Source organism: Medicago sativa, chromosome 1, assembly GCF_051527215.1.
Source record: "Medicago sativa cultivar Bolivia chromosome 1, Bolivia_mono, whole genome shotgun sequence".
In the NCBI taxonomy this organism is placed as follows: Eukaryota; Viridiplantae; Streptophyta; class Magnoliopsida; order Fabales; family Fabaceae; genus Medicago; species Medicago sativa.
The window spans coordinates 4,455,001-4,481,636 of record NC_140749.1 but is presented as its reverse complement, the minus strand read 5'-3'; the positions used below and the strand labels follow the sequence as shown (position 1 = coordinate 4,481,636).

The window sequence follows — 26,636 nt, the reverse complement described above, 5'->3', positions numbered from 1 at the left end:
AGAGAAAGGTTACGAGTTATATGTGTTGTTTGGGTGCATGGACGCTCGCTAGATTTCAGTTAAGAGGAAAACGATATGCCGTTAATTCCGTTACCACAAACACGTCACACCCAATTTAACCTTCCCGCAAATAACGCCTTCAAAAATTCACCAAAACCAAAAAAATCATAATCATTTCTCATTCATGCATCAAATTTCATTTCATTCAAAAACTTAGGATAAAAATTAGAGAAGATAATTGGAAAATTTGTTCCTCAAATTCAATGAGGAAACTGTGTCCAAATTTCGATAAAGTTGATGGATTAGAAACGGTTTTAGAAGTTCCAATTCCAGAAGATATGTGGACTGGAATTGGAAGCAGTGGTTCTAATCGATGGCAGAATCTTCATGCTTTGATGAAAGCACAAATTTCTAACGATAAATGTTCGCATCTTTCTGCTACTTCTAATAACGAATTCATTGCTTTGCTTAAACTTGTTGGTTCTCCCTTGATTCCTCTTCAGGTTCAATGTGATCATACTTTGACTCGTCCTCTTCAAGATTCTAACATCGTAAGCGTTTTTTCTTAATTGATTCAGTTATTGTTTATTTGATAGATGAATTTATTTAGAAATAAGATTTTTTTTTTGTGGTTTTGATTCAATGATTTTATTTGCATGCATATGTGCATCCAATCAAATCATGCAATTGTGGTTCGGCATGCAATTGCGATGTAATATAACAAATTTAGTGTATGTTTGGATGAAGAATGAGTTGGGGAAAACCGAGTTAGCAACATGAATTTGTTGAAACTTTAAAGTGTAGCTTTTGTCAAAATTGCGGTAGCTCACCGTAATTCTGCTTATATTACCACCGCACATCTAAACAATCAGTTAGTGGTCTCTGCAAACGGCAATTGCAGCCACATCGATTAATTTGCGACTATATTGTTACAATGTAAAGGTTTGTGGTGTGAGTGCAACCAAAACCATGTCATAGGCACATCGGAACCATTGCATGCACGTTAAATGACTAGTCGTGTTTGAGTTCTTTTTAAATCAGATTCCGTTGGAGCTTGAATCCTCTATAGCCGGTCTGGTCTAATAACAAACATTGGATTTAATTCAATGACTGAGTAATTAGTTGAGAGATTAATACTATTAGCCATTGATTCCAATTGTTGATATTAGACCAGATCAGCTATAGGAAGGTAGGGAATTTGAGTTCAATTTGGCAGGGTTAAAACTTGAATAGTTTAATGTTGCAATCTTGCTATGCTTACTAACAACCCTGAACCTTTGATGTTATTTGGTAATTCCATGTTCATATCATAATTGATTATTAGAATTTTAAACTGATTAATGAGTTGTTTCATAAAGTAATAGTATTACAGCTAATTGACATCATTTTTTGTGTGGTTGTTACAATTGAATAAAAGTGAAAATTATTTGAATGAAATAATGTGCAGGAAGCATCTAGTGCAAAGTATATAGTGCAGCAATACATAGCTGCAACAGGAGGAGTGGGAGCATTGGATTCATTGAAGAGTATGTATGCAGTGGGGCAAGTGAGGATGTTTGGATCAGAGATGCGCGAAGGAGATGATAGCATTCAACCAATTGGGAGAGCCGAAGTGGGAGGTTTTGTTTTGTGGCAAAAGAATCCAGATTTGTGGCACTTTGAATTGGTTGTCTCTGGTTTCAAGGTTAGTGCAGGGAGTGATGGGAAGATGGCATGGACACAATCTTCTTCTAAACCTTGTCATGCTAATAAAGGTCCTCCAAGACCTCTTCGTCGCTTCTTTCAGGTACTAATAGACAACGACATTACATATTTGCTATTGTTTAATCTTTGCACAACCAAATGCCTATACCAGTTTTAATTTATTCCAATTGGAGTAATTAGTAATGATACTGTTAGCTTATAAGAGGTTATTAGTTCCATAATTAGCAATGACACTGTTAGAATTAATTTGAAAAATGCGAAAGTTTTGGCATTTACCAAGTTGAAAATTTGTGACTTAGTAAACAGTACTAACTACATTAGTTACTTTACATGTAAAAAGGTAGGGATGAATAGTAAAGAAAGTATTTTAATGAAATCTATGAATGTAATCCTATCCTTTTGTTTTTGGTAAAACTAATCCAATGCATTGAGTGTTCTGCTACAACAGAAAATGCTACCCTTATATCAAACGAGTTAAAGTAACATACATTTAGTTGTTCTATTAATTTTTTCTGTCTCCATTTAGTATTTAAAAACATGATGTTAGAATTCAATTGGTTTTGATCTTATATCAAAATAAAAATTGAAATTTAACTCAAGCTAAATGTGAGAATGTGCATTTTGGATAATTTGATTTACCACCTCTGAATTTCGCATTTTGTGTTAATCGGTAATTAAGTCAACTAGTGTGTAACCAAAAGTTTGGATTTATCATTGAAGTTAAAAAGGGTATTGTATAACCAAGATTTGTTGTTGATTTTGTGCATGTTATTATCAGGGGCTGGATCCAAGGTGTACAACCAACTTGTTTCTAGATGCTGTATGTGTAGGAGAGAAAACCATTAACAAAGAAGATTGTTTTCTACTCAAGATAGAAACTGCACACGACATCCTCCAAACACAAAACACACCACACACAGAAATTATTAGACACACGGTGTGGGGATACTTTAGCCAACGCACAGGGTTACTTGTCAAATTCGAGGATACCAAGTTAGTCCGAATGAAGCCAACTAAGGGAAATGATTCTATATTTTGGGAAACAAGCTTTGAATCTGTGATTGAGGATTATAGATATGTAGATGGTATTAAAATAGCACATGGTGGAAAAACAGTGGCCATGCTATATAGATATGGCGTAGCACATAACCATAGGCGAAGAATTGAGGAGACATGGAGGATTGAAGAAATTGATTTTAACATTTGTGGCTTGTCAATGGATTGTTTTTTGCCTCCCTCTGATATCAAGAAGGAACATGAGGCTGTAGAGCAAATTGTGTAGTAGGAAAGAGATTGGATTTTCCTTACCTTTTTCGATCTTTTTTGTCAACCGCAAGACAAATTTTGTACATATGGTATAGAAACAAATTATAGCTGAATACGAAAAATATTTCTCTAGGCCATCGGTTCGATGTTTAACACGTTTTTTTTATACAAGGCATTTTAGGACTTTGTTGTCGAATCGAAAAGAATGTTAAACTTCACTAACAGGGCAAAGATTATCAATATTTTAGCAAAGCATGTTATGATTGATTGCCATTGTATTTAAGGAGTCTGAGTGAGAATTCTAACCAATTGTCAATCAAGTGATAAGCATTTTAACACAATAAAAGGAAGTATGGAGAACACAACAAGATTTTAAAGCTTATAAAAGGGCAACCCGGTGTACTAAAGCTCCCGCATACGCAGTGTCCGGTAAGGGGTCCTATCATTTGGTGTATTGTACGCAATCTTACTTGTTTTTACACAAGAGACTGTTTCCAGGACTTGAACCCGTGATTTTTCAGTCACATGACAACAACTTTACCAGTTGCGTCAAGGTTACCCCTCATTTTAAAGCTATATGCATAAGCATTTTTCTTCCATATAGATTTTAAAGCTATATGCATAAGCATTTTTCTTCCATATGCATAACATTACATCAAGTTATTTCAAATGAATACGAAAGGTATAGTTCAAAATACTTTTAGAAACGAGGGCTACTTTTTCCACTCCCGTGTTTCTTAAAAACCGCTCTTGTTTGGATTTATCCTTTTGTACGAGAGAAAAATCATATCACTATCATTATCATTATTATTATTTAAAAAAAAATTGTTATCATTATTATTATTTGAACGAGATTAATAATTTGATTTATATTCGAGCCTTCAAAATGGACTTATAAACATAGAGCCTATCAAAGCATGTATATTCATGAAAGGTAGATTCCTGGAAAGTGATGGACGAAACTGCTAGTAATTGAAGTTCCGTGGACAAGAAGTATAAAATTGGTCAAAAGCATAAAGTGAATATTTTGAATTAACAAACTTGTTGTCCAATTTAATTATCCAACAAGAAACTATGTTTATATAAAGTGTAATAGTTAAGAAATGAGTTTCAAATGCATCAATAAGCAGAGTCGTTAGTAATTGATAAAATTGAGCACAAAAATTCTAAACTGAGCAGTGACCACCATCACAATAAGGAGTAAAATGGGTGAAAAGGACAACAAAAGTAGCTGGTTTTCATCAATACAAAGATTCTTTACATTGTTACTTTGTGGTGATATGAAGACTACTAAGACAAGTACCAAAGATACTTCAACTAGTGGACCTGAAGCCTCCATAGTTGCAGCATCAAAGCATTTCTCTTCAGCCCACAAAGTAAAGTTCCATTGAGTAGCAATTATATTTCACAGGATAAGGGTCACATGAGATCTTGTATAATAGAAAATCACACCCTTATATCAAATGTGTTAAAATAATTTCATGACATCATTGAGACATGGTGTTAGTTTGTGCTATGTAATCTAGCTATAATCCAATTATATTGCTATTTAAAAAAAAGTTTATAGGTTTGTCAAAAAACAAAAAAGTTTATAGGTGCATTTTGGACAATCTGGTTTATGACCTTCTCTGATTTTCACACCTTGTTAACCAGTAATTGGGCCAACTAGTGTGCAGCCAGAAGTATGAATTTATCATTGAAGTTATAAAAGGGTTCATATAATCAAGATTTTGTTGTTGATTTTGTGTATGTTATTATCAAGGCAGGGGCATGATCCAAGGTGTACAGTTAACTTGTTTCTAGACGTTTTTTTTTTTTAAAGGTTGTTTCTAGACGTTGTATGTGTAGGAGGAGACCGACCCAACATATTTTTTGGTCTAAAGTGAACATTAAAATTAAAAATTGATTTCACAAAAATAAATAAAAATATATTTTTTATGAGAAAATTTTAAAAATAAACAATTGCACAAAAATAAATAAACAATTGATTGTCTTTTTTTTTTTGGTAGTGAAACAATTGATTGTCTATATGTATTAAAAATAATTTAAATTAGATTCTATATTTTTCTTGACCAAAAAAATTGTATATTTTTTTATAATTAAAACATAATAGCAGAAAAAACACTACTCTAATATGATCTAGTAAGAACACTACTCTAATTGTATATCGTCTGTAATGCTTAATTCAACTGATAATGCTCATATGGTTAGATTGGACACCTTCATTTGGGTCCAAACTTGAAACTTCGTTATTACGTTCGTGAATTTTAGATGATATTTGTCAATTTCATCCTTTGACGAAGTTGCCAAACGAATCTCGGATTAAGCCACCCCAATATGATGAACAAGTAATTGTATTATGGGAATTGTATTATGGGAACTGTCGACATTTAAGCTGCAGTGATAAGCAGGGGGAGAGTGCCAAGCAATATGAAGCTTGGGATACTGCAGGATGTGTCTTGCTAAGTAAGTCAATCATACATATTATTGGAGGAGGCAAGAAGGCTACTATCAATAATAGTTTGGTCTCCCTAAAAAATAAGATTGTTTATATCCTTCTTTAAGTTCCAAACCATAACAGTAGAGATAACATTCCAGTTAGCAGCGGCAGCACCAATATCATTTAAGGAGAGGTTCCAGTGTAACCAATCCTCCTCTTTAATAGGGGGATCCCAAATTTCTCGAATGTGGTTCACAATCTCGAAAGCAAATGCATAAATGTTTCCTCTTGGTCACCACACCAAATACAAGTAGCATCATTAGTCATGTGACATATTTTGCGCTCAACATTTGTGTGGAGGCGACATGACAAAGTTTCCAATGATAAGTTTGTATCTTTTGATGACCTGGCCAATTCCATGCCAAGGTGTAAAGAGATTCGGCATATGAGGTCAAATCCCGAGTGAGGTATTGATATGCTGATTTAATAGAGAAGTTTCCATCACTAGTCAGTAGTCATGGCCCAGCACGGACGGTCCTCAAAACCACGCGAAGGGGGCCTTATACTAGCCATTTTTTAACAAATACTCTCTAGGAGAAAACAATGTATTCATCTTCACCATGAGGAATAGTAGAGGTGAAGACGTAAAGTGATCCTTGAGGGACCTGTTCTGTTAACCCATAAGCCCTGCCAAATCGAACTGTGGTACCAATGTATTCATCTAGCATGTAGTAAACATTTGATTTGATGCAATAATACTAAATGTATCGCTCTGCTGCCAAGACATAGGAGAAAGAAAAAATACACCAAAGAATGTGCGACCGCAAATTATCAAGAAAATGTATTTAGAATGACAGTTTCAGCACAAATTACAGGTCGTGTGTTGTGATTGATTATAGTGGATATTGTGACAGGCAACAAAATGGATAAAAAATTGTTGATGAATTATTCTTGCATATGTAATGATAACAAAGGTGTAAAACCAGAATAGTGGATGAATTATTCTTGCATATGTAATGATAATTATGACAATATTACAACAAAATGGATAAAAAATTGTTGATGAAAATTACAGTTTCATTGATCCCTTTGTTATAAAACCAGAGCAGTTCTTTAGAAATCAAAAGGCAACAAATAATAATGAAGGTTCTTTCTTAATAAGACAGACCAACAAACACCTATAGCTAACACTATCAATTCATATGCATAAGCATAAGTATGATAGGGCATATACTTCAATTATTCAATGAATCTGAAGAAGAAAAAAAAGAATCTTCACTTATATTTAATGTCATAGGCTAGCTAGCTAGGTTGACAAGGGAGTTATGCTCTGCAAATACTCATGACCCCATAAACATTTATCATACTTTAATAGATAAGTTTGAGATTCGCTATGCAGGTTTCCTTGATCTTCATACGAAGTCAGCAGTTGTCCAACCTTTCCTCCAAAAACTCGATCGCCATCCTTCCAAAAACCACGTCTACAACACGTCCACTCAACCGATCCAATGTTGTACTTTTTCACCCACCCACTTTGATCCATAATCCAAATTTCTAACCGGACAGGACTAGGAAGATGATACTCCAAAACATAAGCAAGTGAACCCTTGATCTCGGCGATGTTTTCAATAGAATGTTCAACAGCAATACGCGGAGCTTTGAGTTCGTGAAACTGATTGTTGCGAAAGTCAAAACAAAGAATGTTTGAAATAGTAAAAAAATTAACGGTTGTAATCCAATAATAAACGTAGTTAACAATTGGTGTATAAGCAGGATTATAATGAACTGTGATCCGGTTAGAAGGAGGAGTGTAACACCCCAATATTTTATATATGTATTTTTAAATGATTTTATTTTTTTTACTTGACACTTAGTTGTTCAATAATTTATTTTATGCCGAGAAATTTCACAAAACCTTGGTATTTCTTACTTTGGGTTATTAATTAGATATTCTTTCTTATAGTTTATTTTTATTAATCAATTTGGTGTGACAAAAATAGGATAATCATTCCTTACATAATTTATTTTTATTCAAATCATTTAATGTTGTATTTTTTTATTTGTTTTGTAATCTATTTTAGAGTTAATAATTTGTTTATATTAATTATTTTATTATTTGGTTTTCTAGTTTGATATGGTCATACACGTTCTTTTTGTGGCCTAATTGCCAAGCCAAAGAAAGTGCAACTACCTCCTAATTATTGGGTTAGTGGCCTTCCTGTGAGAGAAAAATAAAAATAAATAACAAACCCATGTTCTTTTATTGTGGTATAGTAATAGTAGTTACTAGAGATCAATTCAATTCCAATTCTCCCATTCAGTATGTGTTATTTTGGTTCCTAAAAATAAGCACACGTTAGCTACATATTCCAACTTCCAGTCTCTCACAATCAGTTGGCTTCTCACAAATCGAATACACGAGCCACTCTTCTTTGATTCTTAGCATTTTATCCTTCACGTAGACAAACCTTCATTTTCCAAAACCTAACATTCCATTGTTACTTTTTATATTCAAATTCAGTTCTCCTAATATATGATCATCCTTTCTATCTTCGGTTTCATTACATAGGGTTTCACCACATCACAAAGTTCCCTAAAAGTACTTATTTTCAAGTTACACAATTATCATCCTCTTCCCTATCTTACACAATTATTAGTTTAACCCTTCTTTCCATACTGAGATTTTTGGTAACCACGGCTCCGTTCTAGTCACTTATTCATCTCAAATAATTCTTAGGATGCATCAAGCAATATCTATAGTATCTCTTTTCGTCACATTTGCGTAAGTACCTGACCGAATGCTATTCCAATCCCATTCTTTTCTTTGCTCTATTTCTCTAATACTAATCCTAAATTATTCATGTTGAAGCTTTTGACCTAGCCTCCCGTGAGATTTTAATTTTCGTGGCCTTAGAGTGTGATAGGAAGGAAAGCTCTTGAGGTAAGGGCTTTTTCCCCATACGTCCATACTAAGTGCTAGGGCTGTGTTATTAAATAGTGGTAGCAATTCTTGTCTTTTAAAAAGAAAAATAATTAAAACACATTTTCATGGTAAAATTAATCCTTTTAAAAGTCATTATTATTAATTATGAGTGATTATTCTTAATTATGTTTTATAGGAAAGTTATGTATGATAATGTGGTGTGAATTGATATATTTTATATTATTATGCTTTATATGTTTTTGTGATGTTGGAAAAGAAATGTTAGATTTTTGATGAATTAAAGAAAAGAGAAAGATGAAAATGTGAGTTTGTGAAAGGCTGTTGGTTGTGTGTTTGATAATGCATTAATATTTGACTGTAATTGCCTTGGTGGCGGATTAATATTATATATCTGTGTGGTGCCTTAGTGGCGGGTTATAATTATATTTTGTGTGGTGCCTTAGTGGCGGGTTTTAGTCTGCACTTTCATAATCATGCATGGCATATGCATCTGTGTGGTGCCTGTGTGGCGGGAATTGCAATTATATTCTGTGTGGATGCCTGTGTGGCGGGAATTGCAATTATATTCTGTGTGGATGCCTTAGTGGCGGGAATTATATCCGGATCATGTAGTATTTAAGAGCATGCATTTTACACATCATTGCATTGCATTCATGAGTCTGTTGTATACATGTGATTGATTATTGACTTAAACTATTTTATTGCAAATAAGATGTCTGGGAACCTTACTTTGAAGCATATGACTCGAATGTATTTTTCTAAATTCTTTTTTATTGATAAGTTTTGATATTATCTATTTTATGACATTGTTTCTGGTGCTTTGAGTATGAACCAATTTGGATAAGGAAATTGACCCTTACATTAATATAATGTTGTAGGTATTAATGATGATATACAGAGTTTAATGTGTGATGAAAGCGTACGCGGGGATAAAAATTGGGTTTTTGATTGAATTGTAACTTTAGAAGATATTTTTGAAGGATATTTATTTTAAGAATTTTGTATAGGTTTAGCTAAGAATTTATTATTGATGAAATAAAACAAATAGCAGTGTTTTTCAGAAAAAGAAAATTAATTAGGCGTAATGTCTTGGATCAAAATTCAGGGCGTTACAAGGAGGGTGATGGACAGGGGTCCATGACTGAGTGCTTAGATCGTAAACTTCTACTCCCGAAGCATAAAGCATCGGCTTCCCAACTACAACCTCATGTTGAAGTCTAACAACTTTGAAATTATTTCTAAAGGCACAGAAACCATACAAGGAATCATCATATTTAGAGTCAGAGAATGAGGGTGCATGAGGGATATGGTGAACTTGTTTAACTGTTGGGTTCCATAGAATCAAGTGACCAAGATTTGTTGAATTCCAATAAAAAGCTTTTAAAAAGAAAACACCATTAATTGCAATTGCCATATGATTCAATGTTGCGTATGGTTTTATTATTAGCAGGAAAGAGGGAGTAGAAGCAGATGCGCTCCACCTCCTCATCGCCGGCGCCATCACAGGAGAGAAGAATGATATAGGGAGGTCTGAATTCAATGGGTCTGGGAATGATCATGAGACTATGGCCTTTATGGTTTTCAGAATTGTACAGTTTCCACCTATTCACAAAATAGGGAGTATTGAAAAGAATGTTCCAAGATTTTTCAACAGATTTAAAACGCATCAATGATTTTACTGGTAGATGAAGTAGTATCAGGGGCGGACCTGAGCAGGGCAGGGTGTGGCAATAGCCACGCTAGCTCAGGTCCAATTGTTTTTAATTTCTTTTAGAACCCTGCCCATCCCAGCCCATCACTTTCCTTTTCTGATTTCTATCAGGCCCATGTTTCCTTTCCTTCTTCTTTTCTAACCGCACCACCTGTTTTCCTTCTGATTTCTCACATCAACACCACCAACCAACTATGAACCGTCTCTCTCTCTCTCTCTCTCTCTCTCTCTCTCTCTCTCTCTCCCTCCCTCCCTCCCTCCCTCCCTCCCTCCCTCCCTCCCTCCCTCCTTCCTTCTCTCTTCTCTCCTCTCCTCTCTCTGCCCATTTCATCTCCTCTCCTCTTTCAGGTCAGTTTTGAAATTACTATATTGAAACTGATAGTAGTAGTGAGAGTAATTGAATTAGAAAATTGAAATTGAATCAAGATAATGAGAGTGATAGCAGTACTGAAATTGAAATTGATTTTAGTTTTAGGTTGGTTACTAAAATTTATTAAATTTAATTTAATTTAATTATTCGACAGAGTTTTTTTTTTGCCACAGTGATATTGCAAGTCCAGGTCCGCCCCTGAGTAGTATCTCTGTCTGTAAATCTGAGGTTAAACTCGACCAATTCATTCTCTCTGCACACAGATTCATCACCTATTGGATATTAGGGTTACGAGCAAGAGGTAGAGAAAGTTTTTATTTGTTTTTTTGGTAAACAAAAGGAGTCTAAATTCCCTTTATTTTATCCATAGTCCAATTATAAAAGAGATAAACACAAACGGAAATTAATGAGACCAATTTTAATAATTAAGTTTTACTGAATAATTGGTGCGTCGTTCTTTTGTCCAATTAAAAAAGATATAAACACAAATCATAGATTAAAGAGATTAACAATTTTTTAAAATTCCCTCCATTTGCATCTTTCTATGTTGTTTAGATTGTCACAAAAGCAAAAGAACAGCGCACCAAAACGATGTCTAAGACGACATAATGACAAGAAAAACACTTTAAAGAAAAACTAATCGTATGTGAACACCGCTTTAATAAAAAAAAAGTTTGAATATGTCTGATAAATAATTTAACTTTTTGTTTTATTTCCCTTAAAAATTTCTTCAACTTCTAGCTTCCCATAAACTTTGAAACACCACTTTTGGTTCATGTTTTTAAGTAAACTTATGTGTATAATTTGAAATTTTTTGTAAGTTTTTTCAAGGATGTTTAAAACATTATAAAAAAATTTCAAAAAAAGAAAAGAATATTTTAACTAAACAATATTTAAATATGAATTTTAAAGTGCCGTAAACATAAAAATTCATATGAAAAAAATCAAAATTTAGAACGTTACATACAAGTTGACTTAAAACAGGGATTAAAAGTGGTAATGAAATTTTTTGGGGGGATTAAAAGCAAAAAGATATTGTTTAGGGTTATTTAAATGAAAATTAGACTATTTACGAGGAAAACATAATCAACCTCCAAAAAAATATGGGAAGAAAGTAAATATATTTGTGTTGGTCAAGTAGTCTCGTAAGTAGAAATTCACCTCTGAAGATGAATAACTGGGATGTTCACAGTTCGAACCACATGTAGTCATGTATATATTATACAATATCCATATAAATTGAGCTAAACTCACATGGTGAAATAATTTTTTTAGAAGATCAAAGTAAATATTATCTAACTTTAAAAATATTTAGTGAATCAAGTGATCGAATTCGAGCAACAAATAAATCTCATCAAATAACGAATCATTCAGATGAATCGAGTTTGATTTCTAGATAGAATAATTATTGATCAGACTTTTCTTACTTCATGTTCAAACTACGAATTAATAATACAATTTTTATTAGAAATCAGATGGTTAAAAAATAATTTTGGTCAAAGAAACCATATATGACAAAATAAATAAACAATAATCCTGTCCTCGTGAGTTTAGCTCAGTTGGTATGGACAATGCATAAAATATGCAAGGTCCGGGGTTCAAACCTCGGTCACCACAAACCTGTCAAAAAACTAAATAAACAAGGCTTAATTGGTATTTTGGTCCCTTAAATAAGTTCATGTTTACATTTTGGTCCCATATCTCGTAAAATCCACAATTTGGTCCCTCAACGTTTGCTCCGTAAGTCAAAATAACCCTCAAATGTCTATGGTGGACCAACCTTAAGAATGCTCCACCATAGATCATATTAACGATTTTAATTTAAACCGTTTGATCATTTTTTTTAAAGGATGATCATTGGATCACGCATGTCTATTTTATCTTACGATGAGTCAAAAATAATTAATTCTCCCTTTCTTCCTCTTCTTCCTCACTCGTCTTCATCATCTTCAACATCACACTCATCAACACCATCATTATTTTCATCGTTTATCCAGAAAAATCCAGAAACATCAACCATCAACAACAACAACATCATCACCATTGATTTCTATCGATTTCTCACATCACTACCATAAATTATTTCCAGATCCGATTTTTTTTCCAACAACATATGATTCCAAAAGACCAATTAAGCCAAGTATTCATCAACATTCTTGAAGCTTCAAACTTTAAAAATCAAAAACCCAGAAAAATTCAAAACTCAAATTAGCAGTACGGTTACCAATGGAAACACCAAAACCATAACCACATGGATAACCACCAATAAATGCTTCTGGAAACACAACAAGCTCGTAACCATAACTAGCAGCTTCAGCCAGCAACCTCTCAGCCTTATCAAAAACAAAATACTCAAATATCATAAACCAATTCAACACCAAAAATTCAGCTTTCTAGAAAGCTCAGACTTAAAAACAATCAATTAAGCCAATTATTTATCAGCATTCATCAAGCTTCATCAAATGGGTCAAACGCGTCAGAAGGTCATGTTGTCCAATTGAAAGAGAAAGTGAAGAAGCCAATTGAGAAAAATTCAAATGGGTAGCCATGGAAGAGAAAGATGAAGATAAAGGTGATGACTTTAGAGCAATTGGGCAAGTGGGTCGTGGAGTTGAGAAGAAATGGCCCTTAAAACATTGTAACTGTGTCAGTGGTTGGTGCATGAACACACGGTTTAATTGGATAATTCCTCTTAATGCCATCAATAACAAATGAATTGGTTTAGGTTTAATTGGTCTTTTGATTTTGTTTTGAAAACAGTGTTGCGTTGAGAGAAGAAGAGTGAAGGAATTCAGAAGAAAATAAAAATCTGGAGAAGAAGAGTGGAGGAATTCTGAAAAAAGATTGGTATTTTTGTGTTATGTTGTGTTCTTTGGTTTTGTATTTTGGAAGAAAAAAGCCTTAATTAGTCCCCGAGTCCCTTAACTTAATTGTTTGTACCAAATTGGTCCCGTAACTATAATTTGTACCAAATTGGTCCTCAAAGTTTTGCTCCGTTAACACTTTTGGTCCTTTCTGTTAGTTTGGGTCCAAAAACGTTAAGTTATGTCCACGTTGGCTTGTGACAAGGCAATTTCACTTCATTTCCTGATAACTTAGAGAGAGAAAGTGGAACTTAGAGAGAACTTAGAGAAAGTGAGAAGAAGAAGTTGAAAAGCTTGAAAGAAAACGAAGAAGAAGGCGATTGAATGCGACTGAAAGACCAAAACGAAGACGAAATCTTGGATTGAGCTTTGTAGCAGGTTCGTATTCATCATCTTCTTTATTTTTCGTGTTTTCTGAAGAAGAAGAAACACTAGGGTTTACTGTATTTTGTTAATGTGGTTTAGGGTTTTTCTTTCGTTTTGTTTGTTCAACGTTGTTTCATGTTCATCATCATCTTCTTTGTTTCTTATTCGCTTTTTGTGACAAATAAAAATTAGGGTTTATTGATGTTGCCTGTTCTGGTGTTCTGGTGTTATGGTTTTGGGTTGTTGTTTCTTCATCATTCTTTCTTATTCGTGTTTTAGGAAGAAAGAGAATTAGGATTTACTGATGTTGCCTTATCTGGTTTTGGTTTAGGTTTAGTGTATTTTCGCATTGTTTGTTTAAGGTTTCATACTATTGTGTGTTTTAAGAGTGGAAAAAGGTGTTGTTTGTATGCATCTGCATGTGGGAATTAATGGTATTGAATATTGGGGTTTTTGAACATTGGGGTTTTTGTGGTCCCAAATTTCGAAATTTGTGCAGAGTTATTTAATTGTGTTAGGCACTTATATAACAACTTCAAAAAAAGACATCCTGGAAAGAAGCTGAAGGAGTTAATGTGGAAGGCTGCAAAGGCAACTTATAGGAATGCATGGGAGAAGGCTATGAAAGAGATAAAGGATATAAGTGAGCCAGCATTCATATACCTTTCTGAAATTAACCCAAAGCATTGGAGCAAGGCATTCTTCAAGACAGATTCACATTGTGATACCCTGGTGAATAATATGTCAGAGTCTTTCAACTCTGTGATTGTTGTGCCTAGGACCAGACCTGTTATCACTATGCTGGAAGATATCAGGGTGTACCTTATGCAGAGATGGGAAGCTAATAGGCAGAAAATATCAAGGTATGAGGATGGTGTTTTACCCAATATTAAGAAGAGAATTGCCATAGAATCATCATTTACTAACATCTGGCTTGTCAGGTTTGATATATTCCTTAAATCTTTCAATAAGTTATACTTATATGTCAGGTTTGTATATTTTACAGATTTTTGGTATATTGTTTTCATTTTGTATATTAGGCGTTCTACTGAGTTTGACTATGAGGTTACAAACATGACTTCCACTTTGGACCATTTTTCTGTTAATCTGATAGAAAGGTTTGTTCTTGCAGGAAATGGGCATTGACTGGTCTGCCATGTTGTCATGCAATTTCCTGCATGAAACACCAAAATCTTGAGATTGATGACTTTGTCCCAGATTATTATAAGAAGGACAAATATGCAGCTTGTTATAGTAGTATCATATACCCAACAAATGGTCAAAATTTATGGGTGAAGACTGAATATAATGATCTCCAGCCACCTCCCATTAAGAGACAACCAGGAAGGCCAAAAAAGAAGAGAAGGTTGGAAGCAGGAGAGCTGAGAAAAGATACAAACCAGATGAGGAGGGCATCCTATGGAAACAAGTGCAGTAGATGCAAGAAAGATGGGCATAACAAGGCCACTTGCCCACTTCCACCACCACCACCACCACCACCTACAACTGATACCACCACTGCTCCAGCTTCTTCAAGTTATAACAACCCTCCAATGACTACTGCAACTCAAAGGACTAATGCTACTCAGAGGACAACTGCAACTCAAAGGACTAATGCTACTCAGAGGACAACTGCAACTCAAAGGACAACTGCAACTCAAAAAACTACTGCTACTCAGGGGACTACTACAACTCAAAGGATTAATGCTACTCAAAGGACAACTACAACTCAAAGGACAACTGTAACTCAGAGAACTACTGCTACTCAGGAGACTACTACAACTCAGAGGACTAATGCTACTCAGAGGACTAATGCTCCAGGTGCTGCTCAACAAGCATCAACTCAGAATCCATCTGCAACTCAACAACAGCCCAGCACTAGGAAAAGAAAGAGTAAGGAGAGAGTTTCATCTTCACAGCCCACACTAGCTACAAATAGAAGGAAGAAAGCCAAGAAAGATGTTGGTCCATCATCACAACCAACCTGAGATTATGTCTTATGTTTTAGGATTATGTCTTATGTTTTGGTATGTAATGTTGCAAACAGAATTTCATGATGCTTGACAATGTTTTGATTAGCTCTGTTGCAATGATATTTTGGTGTAATATTTAGGCCAAGAACTTCAAACTAAAGGCCAAGTCTATTCTATTTTGATGTAATGTCTAGGCCAAGTCTATTCTATTTTGGTGTAATATTTAGGCCAAGAACTTCAAACTAAAGGCCAAGTCTATTCCATTTTGGTGTAATGTAGAGGCCAAGTCTATTCTATTTTGGTGTAATGTTTAGGCCAAGAACTTCAAACTAAAGGCCAAGTTATGAATTTATTGCTTATCAAATTTACAGGTTGTGTCTCAAACAATTACATAGATACAAGTTTTGTGTCTCAAACATTCACATTTTACAGGTTTTACATGTCTCAAATTTACAGGTTTTGTGTCTCAAATTTACAGGTTTTGTGTCTCAATTTTTATGCCTCAAAGTTACAGGTTTTGTGTTGCAAACCATTTGAAACATTCACATTTTAAGATACAACCTCAACTAAGTTTATAAGTAAAATGCTATTCAAAATTAAGACAACATCAAAAATAACATTCCATTACATCTTCTTCTCATAATCAAACCCATGTCAATTACTTTCATTCCATTACAACAATTACAACTAAGAACCAAAACACATGTCAATTTACTTCAAATAAAAACCATTCCACATTGATGTGCTTTTGCACATTAACACTGTCCCTAATACCAGCAACATCCCAAAGCACATCAAACCAAAAAACATAGACATTCTCAGCAATTTTCTTGTGTTTTCAAGCTCCATCTTCAACTTTTTAATCTTCTTCTTCTGCTTCTCAATCTTTACATCCCTTTCATCAATAACATCCTCATCCAACAACTTAAAGAATCTACACCCTTTGTCAAATGAATTTTTGTAGTTCTTACAACCCCAAAATTTCTTCCCACAGTTGGGGTTGCTTATATCAGCCACTGTTCGAATCACAACTTGTTCTCCACACCAACATTCCCTGTTCGATCTCCTTCTCAAACTAGATCCAACTGAACCAATTGAATGGTCCTGTACCCATGGTCGTGTTTGGCTTTTTGATGATTGGGCCGACATGTTTGCTCTAAAACGATTGAGAAGAAGAAGAAGAAAGTGAAATATGATTTTGGAGAAGAAGAGGAGAGGGTAGGCCGATTTTGGAGAAGAAGAGGGGAGAAAATGACCAACATGGAACCCTAATTTCAATCTCTGCACACCAAGATATAGTGGTGAGTCATCTTTGCCACATAACCAATTAAATTGCCACGTCAAACGCCACATATACATGACTTAACGTTTTTGGACCCAAACTAACAGAAAGGACCAAAAGTGTTAACGGAGCAAAACTTTGAGGACCAATTTGGTACAAATTATAGTTACGGGACCAATTTGGTACAAACAATTAAGTTAAGGGACTCGGGGACTAATTAAGCCAAGACAAAAATTTCTGGAAAAATGTTTATAGATTGAGGAAGAAGAAGAGAGAAGATGATGAAAAATGAAAAAAAATCAGGTGATGACGATTCACTATATGTATAATGGACATGCAATCAAACGGTTAAAATCATATAAAAAATTTTAGATATTAAAAAACTAACGGATGGGATCAATTTGACCAACGGAGCAAAACAAGAAGGACCAAAATGTTGATTTTACGAGTTATGAGACCAAAATGCAAACTTGAAATTAATCAGGGACCATTATGATACGGCAATAAACAATTATGATACGACAACGTTTAGTATAGGTTAGAACGACGCCCAAAGCTTATAAAACGGCAACGAAATTCCACAATAGAGCGCCGCTGCACCAACCACCAAAGCCCAATCCGAAACCCTAATTTCCTCTCACCCCTTATATATACTCTCTCACTTAACCCACAAATTTCATCTTCTCATACCACCCTAGTTCTAGTTCTCAAATCTCATTCCTACTGCATTTTTTCTATCATTATCTTTACTTTAGATCTACGGTTTACACCAATTTGTTTATTATTTTTCGAAACCCTAAATTCAATTTTTTCAATTTTTCATGAAATTCGATTATCATTTGAATTTGTGCATCTGTTTACCCTCTTCATCTGTGTCAATTTTTAACGGCAGTGGAGATATAACTGATGCACAGATCCAAATTGGTAGACTTACCAGCTCATTGCACGAAAAAATTTCAAAAATTGCAATGGGTCAAATGGATCTACCGAAATCCAAATCAAAACCCCTTTTTTTCTTTTTCATTCAAATTTTCAATTTTTTTAATGATGAAAGTATATGGCAAATGATGATTAATTTTAACGCTTATTGATATACTGAATAACAAGTGTTGACAAAAACCTCTGACTAACTGATGCCATATACATTTTTCCTTAATCTTTTAATGTTTTGTTTATTTTTGTTATGTGTTTGTGTTTTACTGTTGTTGGTTTATATAAGGGTTGGTAAATGATGTTAAAAATTTGTCATTCTATAGACTGATGTTATTCTTTGATGAACAAAAACTCCGCTTATTATCTGATACCTTCCCTAAATTAGTTCTATTAATTTGAAATTAATTTTGGTATTTTAATCTGTATGTTATTTTTATTGGCATGAAGAATGTTGGTTTTATTTGAGATTTTTGTGTAATTGTTCATTTGTTTGATCAATGATGTTGAAAAGCAGACGGGCGGACTGAAATGATGCCATGTTGATTGTCTGCCATTTCCAACTTTGGAATGTCTGAGATTCAATTCAGTCAGCAACATGAATTTTAATTGTATATAATTCATTTTATTTTCTGTTTTAAAATGTATTAGTGAAATTGTATTGATACTGCTATGATGATGTTGCATCAATTATGTCTGGACATATGAAGTTTTATTGTGATATAATTTGCTACTTTCTGAGCAGTATTATTTCATTTAATCATTTGTGTTTTTTTTAATATTTTTTAATTTTAATTGGCCAAATGATGAATCTTTCAAATCATTGAGAACTTAAACACTGATTTGAGTTCTGTGAATATTTTATTTGAATAGGAAGATCTGATGCCTTGAAACATTAATTTTGCACACCCATTTCGTATTTTTTTAATATTTTTCTTCCAATGTTTCTGCAATTGTTTTTTTAATAATGTAAATTTATTATTTCTGTTACAATGTAGCCTATGATGCATACTTTGTATATGGTTCAGAAATGCAAGATATTGCATTTGTTGAAAACTTTGAACTAGGACGGTCTGAGGCTACTAAAATTCATTTACAACATGGTTTTTTGTTAGTTTTTTCGAGTAATAAATTTATTTTTATAAATTAAGCAATTATGTGGATGATGAGAATAAATATTTACAGTTATCCCTGTCTGATACTGCAGTGCAGGTGCTGAAAATTTGTAATCTGACACTTGTTTGTTCAATTTTATCAATTGATATTTTAGTGTATATGTTAAGTTGTCTTCTTACAATGTTGTTTGTTTGCTAGGTTGTTATTATTTTCATGCATCTTGATTATAGCAGAAGCACTACTTTAGGACATAATTTATGCCTTTTCAAATGTCTGTTCATACCATGAAAACATCTGCCAATGTTCCCCAATTTATCAGTGAATTTCAAAAGAACCTGAGACCTCCAATTAAGAAGAAGCTGTGAATTCAAAAGAAGCTTGAGACCTCCAAGTAAAAAAAAAGTTTGGAAGAAGCTTGAGTGTATTCAATTTTTTTGTTTTTTGCTTGGGTAGTCTTTTGCTTATTTTGAATTCCCTCAAGTGCACCAGATGAGTTTAGAATTGACATTCTTTGCCAACTGACTGTTCTGATCCTGTCTTCCCATTGGGAGAGTCCAGATGCGGAACAGATGTAAAGACTTGGGTTTAATGGTTATGCAGGGGAGGGAACCCCCATTACCCGGTGGTGGTAGTAGTAATTTTGATTTTGTAAAAAAGAGACTTCACCAAAATGCATGAGGTTGAGCCCAAGCTTTCAATTCATGTTGTGGAAATTGTTCTACTCTGATCTTGATTCTGTAAAAAAGTTGCAAAAGATAGTACGTTGATTCATTTCATGTTCATTGAAATAAAACTTTTTCATATTCCTAATCGGTTTACAGTTTGTCGAATTCCTCACTGAAGGCATCCTCGTCAATAAGCAACGAGAGCCATTTTAGTATGAGTTGAATCATGCTATTCCAGTTTATCTATCATTTCATAGAACTATGGTAGTAGCTGAGCAAGTATGATTACTTCCCTATATTCAACTATCCTCTATACTAATAAACAAACATCTAATGTACATGAACAAGTTTAGAGGATTCCAAAATAATAGTGCAACCACCTCAATTTTCCCATCATTTATCAACATTTGCAGCATCAACTCATTCCAAGAATCTATAGGTCCAGGCAAATTCCACCAATGTTATTTTTTTCAGCAACCTATCCCTGTCTGATACTGCAGTGCAGGTGCTGAAAATTTGTAATCTGACACTTGTTGGTTAAATTTGATCCATAGTTAGTTTATTACATATGTTAGTTGTTGTCCTTCTAACATGTTGGTTTTGTAACTTTTGTTAGCTTCCTTGGCTAGTAAAGCTATTGATGAACATTTAAACTCCTAGCAACCCAAAGCAGAAGCCTTCCTTTAGAATAGAAAATTTTCAAATGTGTATCATTAGTTTATCCATGTTTTTTATCGTATATCCATGTTTTTTATCGTATCATTAGTTTATCCATGTTTTTTTTATCTAATGTTACTTATTAGTTCATTGTTCTTGGCTTTGCTGAAGCAACATCAAAACCTATTATTCTGACTTGAAAGCAGTTAAAAGATGTGATACATGCATCAACAGAAGTTTAATTTTCGGCTAATTGTAAAGATTAGATTAAGTGAACAATCGTAGTATGCATACTTATAAAGTTCCACCTGATCCTACCAACGAAATTGCACATGAACATTGTGAGCAAAATGCATGTAATTGAAACACTACTTAGCTTTGGTCTTACACTCTTTTCTTAGTTTAGGATTTTCGGACGAAGTTGCTTAATTTCTTGCAAGCAACATTATCATTATGCTATTCTTTACTCCTCCAAGTCCAGAGACAGTAATAAGCCACATCCCAACATGTTCTCAAATATGTTGAAAGATCTCACCTTGCACTAATACTGTGATTGATCAACTGAATAAAGTTTCGCAGAAAGAAAACGCAACGTAATGACGTAATTTTGCATGAACCACAAATAATAAATAATTACATACATTTTACCCCACCACAAACACTTATTCTTGCTGAGGAGGAAGAATGGGGAAAATCCATTCAAGAATATCAATATGGTTATCCATATTCATCTTAGCCATGTCTGCTAAATCAATCCAACGGCTAATCCAAGCATTTATATTCAACTAAATCAATCCAACTTTTAATCCAACGTGTTAGAAATTTTGTGATCCAACCATGTAATTGACAAAATTACGGTGTTCCTTTATGTTTCTGTTTTTTGTTTTGAGCCAACCATGTAAGTGGACACAATTGACAAAATACGGTGTTTCTTTATGTTTGTGTATTTTTTTTAATTAGTGTCAATCGTATAAGATGAGAGTAATGAAATTTGCACATGGATTTCATTTCACAGGTGTTTCTTTATGTTTGTGTATTTTTTTAATTAGTGTCAATCGTATAAGATGAGAGTAATGAAATTTGCACATGGATTTTGGAACAACTCAGTCATTTCACATTTGTCATCTAGTTAATAAAAGAAAGGCAACTTGGTCAGTTCCTTTCGAACATGGTTCTTATATCGTCGTCGTTTTGATGAGTCGAACAAGTCCAACTAAGTTGGATATATTGTCGACGATACTCAACACAGACAATCCCTTTTGTATCACCGTAGTTATCTAGTTGAGAAGAAAAACTGTAAAAAACGGGCCGAGCTAATGGCCCATTACCCCGCATAATGGCCGGGTGGGGCTAGCCCATCGAGCTTCGGGCCGGTCCACTATCAATATTTCTATTTGATTTTTTGATAAAAAAGCGCTAAATTTTTTTGAAAAAATTATCAACTAATTTTAAATATATTAAAAAAAATTTAAATAAGTAAACTTAATAAAAATGGATTAATTTAGCTCAAAGTTTTAAAATTCTAAAGTTTATAAATTACGAATTTCATTCAATTGAAGGAATAAATCTAGAGTTTAATTAATATATTCAATGTTAATTTATAAATTATTTACACTTCTATGTTCATCTAATCATATTTTAGCAAAAAGATAGTTGTGACTTGTGACTAACTAATATATAAAAAAATACATTAAAAAAGTTAATAATTTTTTTTAAAGAATAAAAACTAAATCGGGGCGGGGCGGGTTGACCCATGACCCACACAGATCGGACCGGTCTCTAAAATGATGTGGCCCAATAAAAAATGGACTGGTTCATTTTATGTAGTCGAGCCGGATCGGGTTGGCCAGACCAACCCATTTGACACCTTTATTGAGAATATCATTTATTTCTTCAAGTTATAAAGTGGAACATTATCATTACTATTAAATAAAAAAGTTACAAAGCTGCAATTGGTTAATGTGGCTTGTGAATGATAATTAGAATTCATTTTGAAGAGTATTACTTTTTCCACCCTACTGCCTTCTCGCGCGCCCTGCAAAAATTCCAAAAATGCCCCTGGTCCGGATTACATATTCCGAACCAGATTGTTAGTGTTTTCGGATTATAAAATCCGAACAAATACGATATGAATATTTTGTGTCTTTCTTTGATGTCAAGGATCTCTGTTGACCGTTATACGACCCCCGCATAAGCTGAAATGCAATTGCAGGGGTCGTATGAGCGGTCAACAATGACCATGACACCACAAACACTGATAAAAGCTACCTAAAAAACTAATTTTTTTTGAAGAAAATGTAAGAAAGGAGGTGAAGAAGAATGAAGGAAAATGTTGAAGATCCAAGCCTTTTTATAGCCTTATATAAGTCATAGGTCTTAATTACAGTCAAATAAAACGTGTTCCACATTCAAAACCGTAAAAAAATGCATTCAAACTCCACTAACCGGCCAAAGCTTTGGTGAAACGTCACCGACCAAATTGTTACTGAATGGTTCCGGATTATATAATCCGGAATTCATGCAGTATTTCCGAATTATATAGTCCGAACGACACCAGAATAGCATAAATGATGATTCTTTTGGGAAGGTGGTTCGAAGAGGAGCTTTTGAACTCGATCCTGCCGGCCTGCCAACTGACATGTTACGATCTGCAGACCGACATGATCGAGTTCATAAGAACCTCTTCTTTGGAGTCAGATCTGTGACACAATGAAGAAAGGCAAAGTGTTTTCAAGAGGATTTCTTTGAGTTAGATCCTGCTGTCTTGCCAAATGACATATTCATCTGGCAGGCAGCAAGATTTAACTCATAGAAACCTCTTGATATTTTTGAGTTATCTATCTATCAAGGAGGCATCAAGGACTATCTATATATTTTTGCATGAGAAAGATCCTCAGCTTGATGACAAAAATTTGCATGGTTTGCTTTGGTGTGTTTGTGTGTTTTGCTGGTATTGAAGATCAAAACCGGAGAGGGTGTATTTATAGAGGTCCTTGGATGTTGTGGACCACATAAACTTTTAGTGCAATGTGGTCCATACAAAAGAATCATATGCTGAGGCATTCCAGATTTCGTTTCTGGAATATACTTACGCCCTGTGTTTTCCGAAAAGCATATATTTGGTTATTTGATCGATTAAATGAACATCTTTGCCGTAAATTAAAACATAATAAAACACGCAATTAAATTCAACAACAGATAACTAACACGCAATAAAACACGAAATTAAAAGATAATGCAACAACTTAATTCAACAACACATAACTAACACGCAATTAAAACAACATAAAACACGCGATTAATTAAAACATAACACATTATCACGGATCATCTAAACTAACTTCTTCCTCCTCTGGTCCCTCCAGCAGAGCCCTGATCTCTTCGTAGTTCCTGGGCCGGTGCAAACTTTTCAGAATTTGTTCAGCAGATCTAACCAACGAAGCGTCCAACTCGATCGGTCCTCTAGCGCTGTGCTGACCAAAGACAGAGAACATGGTTCTCACGTCGTCGTCGTTTTTGAGTTTCATCCGTCTGAAGCGAAGAGATCCGGCTGAGTCGGACAATGGACATCGATATTCGACATCGACCACCCTCCTCATGTCTCTGCGGTTGAGTTGACGGTTGATTTGATCCAGCTCATCCTTCAGCCCGGAGAGGGTGACATCGTCGCGAATCCTAAACAGATGGGTGGTGTTCCACCGTTGTAGTAGACTGCCGCTAGCTTGGTGTTCGGATCAAAGCCAGGGAATTCCATGATTTTTTGGTGTAGTTTACTTCTAATGAAAACAGGGACCCCTATTTATAGAGGTATTTGGGCGTTGTAGACCACAAAAATTGTCGGTGCAATGCGGGCTATACAGAAGAATCCAATGCTGAAGCAATCCGGATTATACAATCCGAACCAACCCTCACCATACACAACGTCCCAAGTTTCACTTTGGGACACCCCATTATCGTCTTTTTCCAGAATACGTAATCCGGAGTGCATGTGTAGTCCGAATTATATCTTCCGGACTGCACCAGAAGTTTAGGCCGGTGGTCTGCACCACAAAGAAAACGTTTTATAAACGTTATGGGCGGTGGTCAGCTTCATAAAACGTTTTTTTACACGTTTTTTGACTGTAATTATGGCCTACCACACATTTTTTAACCATCCATCCCCTATAAATATGCTTCATTTTGTCAATGCAAGTCATACCTTCTTCTTTTTCCTCTTCTCCTCTTTTACAACGATGTGTTTCTATCGCTGGCCTTTCATAGAAAGAGACCTCTTTGGAAATCCATCAAGTGTCATATGATCGGTCAATAGGGTATGGGTGAGTCTGAATCTGAGGTTGGTTTGCTTGGGTGTCATGTTGACCATCATGGTCTCTTGTTCCCTAGAGGCACTTGTGCCCCCTCTGTCTCCCCACCAACAACATTTCTTCTTCCCCGCCATCTTCTTTCCTCCCACCCTCTTTCCTCTCCACCAGTGGCTGGAGTTGGAGCCACTGGTATAGCTTATGTAATAGGATAGGATTAGAAATAGTTTTAGGATGTAATAAGCTTAAAAAGCTTGAAATTTTTTGTAATGTATTGTTCATATATTAATAAAATGATTTCTTTTTATGCTTATGTCTTTTTATTTCTGTTTATTATTTTTATTCGCATTTTTTTTATTTTTACTTCTGGTAAAACATTATTCCGGAATTTAAAATCCTGAAACATCTGCAAAATTCTAACAATATAATCCGGAAAACGTAATCCGGAGCAGGGGCAAAATTGGAAAAAAAATAGGGCGCGCGAGGAAATGCATAGGGTGGGAAAAGTAATACTCCATTTTGAATGGGTAAGTGGATTGTGACTGAATGATGAAACGAACAAAATTCATTGCAAAAGACACCAAATTTTATACATTTAAATTACAGACCACAAAAATTGTCGATGTGTTCTAGATCACACAAACTGTTGGTGAACTCTCGACCACAGCACGTTTCAATTCTAAAATCAAGACGTATAAAGTTATCCAAAAGACACGCCCAAATTTCATAATCCAAACTTGTAAAATACTGGCAAATTTCATAATCCATCAATTTCTTGATAAAATCATCTAAGTGATCCTTTGGAGTGATCTTCTAAGATACATAAGGTAACTAACAAACTAGTTTGAATTATACAACTAATACTTCTTAATTCAAACTATCAAAATTCACCATCCATATTTCTCTTCACAATTTTTGTGAACAGGTCTGCCAGTTGGTTTTATGTAGGACAATACTCAACACTTAACTTGTTCTTGTTGACTTAATTTTTAAGAAAAGGAAGCTAGTGATTTTGGAACCAAATTTGTAAAAATAAATGCTATAACAACATAGTGAGAATATGATCCACACGTGGATCTCATCCTCCATGCAGCTATTATCATATTCTTGGATTTCAGATTTTATAATTCAAAACGCTCCAGTACAAATTCATTAACGTGATAAAAATGAAAGCGCCTAGAAATCGAATGAGGGAGGGTTTATATACACATTATCTTTGCATTGAGACAAAAATGATGATGTTCACCCCCCTTGATGACCAGATTGCTACTTCAAATCATATTTTTGCCCAAAATGGTGTGTTTCTAGAGGTGTAGGGAGTGTTTGGCTATAAATGTTGTGAACTTCAACTAGATTATGAGTTCACCTTATATAATCAAAATTTTTGGATTATACAATCCGAAAATTTTTGCAACTTCCCGTTTTTTTTAAATGCAAGTTTTTTCATAATATATAATCTGAAACAAGTAAATAATTTTCGGATTATATATTTCGGACGTTGTTACACCCTACTGTTGTCAAGGATGCAAAGCAGACATAATGGTTTTCAGGTTTTGAATGGTTACAAATTTTATAATCCTAAACGTTCGGAATTTAAAATCCAAACTAAAGTAAAATTGTAAAAAAATCAGAGCGCGCAAAAATGAGACAGGATGAGAAAAGTAATGCTAGTCAATTAAAAAACACATGACAGGGCCCACATAAACATGAAAAAAACAATTGAAAAATATTAAAAAATAACACGCAGTAGCCTAGTGACCAAAAAAATAACACGCTTCACTTTCACACTCACGCGCCTCCACCGTTGCCCTAGCCTCAAGCCGCCGCGTTGTGAGTCATTCCGGCAACCGCACCAGAAGCTTGCTTCTCCAGTGACTCAGTAAGCTTTCTCTGTTGACGTCTCTGTTTTTTCTCATTATCTAATCATGTTCTGTTCAGTTCACACCTTACTAATTTTTTGTGTCGTTCAATAATCAATTGTGTTTTCTTGTTTTTTAATGAATTTTTTCAGTATGTTGTTGCTGCTATTAGAAAATTCTTTGTGCTA

The 26,636-nt window shown here is 34.4% G+C and overlaps 2 protein-coding genes, 5 non-coding genes and 1 pseudogene across 9 annotated transcripts in view; 7 read left to right on the top strand and 1 right to left on the bottom strand.

Moving 5' to 3' along the window:
• The first annotated feature begins 195 nt into the window (after positions 1–195).
• Positions 196–3,107, top strand: LOC146951896 (uncharacterized). The gene is made up of 3 exons (XM_085756243.1): positions 196–551; positions 1,448–1,786; positions 2,483–3,107. Exons 1-3 carry the CDS (start codon positions 264–266, stop codon positions 2,984–2,986), a joined length of 1,131 nt encoding a protein of 376 aa, XP_085612369.1. The 5' UTR covers positions 196–263; the 3' UTR covers positions 2,987–3,107.
• Positions 3,108–6,466: 3,359 nt separating this feature from the next.
• LOC146951895 (F-box only protein 8-like) lies at positions 6,467–10,704 on the bottom strand (annotated as a pseudogene).
• Positions 10,705–17,976: 7,272 nt separating this feature from the next.
• On the top strand, positions 17,977–18,061 carry LOC146951894 (small nucleolar RNA R16). Its single transcript, XR_015025294.1, has one exon. It is a non-coding gene; the product is annotated as a small nucleolar RNA R16 (small nucleolar RNA).
• Positions 18,062–18,140: 79 nt separating this feature from the next.
• Positions 18,141–18,228, top strand: LOC146951893 (small nucleolar RNA R16). Its single transcript, XR_015025291.1, has one exon. It is a non-coding gene; the product is annotated as a small nucleolar RNA R16 (small nucleolar RNA).
• A 429-nt stretch (positions 18,229–18,657) lies between these two features.
• LOC146951892 (small nucleolar RNA snoR64a) lies at positions 18,658–18,736 on the top strand. The gene has a single exon (XR_015025100.1). It is a non-coding gene; the product is annotated as a small nucleolar RNA snoR64a (small nucleolar RNA).
• A 111-nt stretch (positions 18,737–18,847) lies between these two features.
• LOC146951891 (small nucleolar RNA snoR20a) lies at positions 18,848–18,930 on the top strand. Its single transcript, XR_015025077.1, has one exon. It is a non-coding gene; the product is annotated as a small nucleolar RNA snoR20a (small nucleolar RNA).
• A 74-nt stretch (positions 18,931–19,004) lies between these two features.
• LOC146951890 (small nucleolar RNA R38) lies at positions 19,005–19,091 on the top strand. The gene has a single exon (XR_015025282.1). It is a non-coding gene; the product is annotated as a small nucleolar RNA R38 (small nucleolar RNA).
• Positions 19,092–26,337: 7,246 nt separating this feature from the next.
• LOC146951889 (DNA-directed RNA polymerase III subunit 2-like) overlaps positions 26,338–26,636 on the top strand; it is a 22,453-nt gene continuing 22,154 nt past the window's right edge. For all 3 annotated transcript variants that reach the window (XR_015032646.1, XR_015032645.1, XM_085756208.1), the window contains exon 1: positions 26,338–26,468. The gene's annotated coding sequence lies outside the window, so the exon portion shown is untranslated. The remainder of the gene's footprint in view (positions 26,469–26,636) is intronic.

Coding starts and splice junctions, on each gene's coding strand:
- LOC146951896 (XM_085756243.1), top strand. CDS start 264: ATGAGGAAACTGTGTCCAAATTTCGATAAAGTTGATGGATTAGAAACG. Junction 552..1,447: donor CTCTTCAAGATTCTAACATC/GTAAGCGTTTTT, acceptor AATAATGTGCAG/GAAGCATCTAGTGCAAAGTA. Junction 1,787..2,482: donor CTCTTCGTCGCTTCTTTCAG/GTACTAATAGAC, acceptor TGTTATTATCAG/GGGCTGGATCCAAGGTGTAC.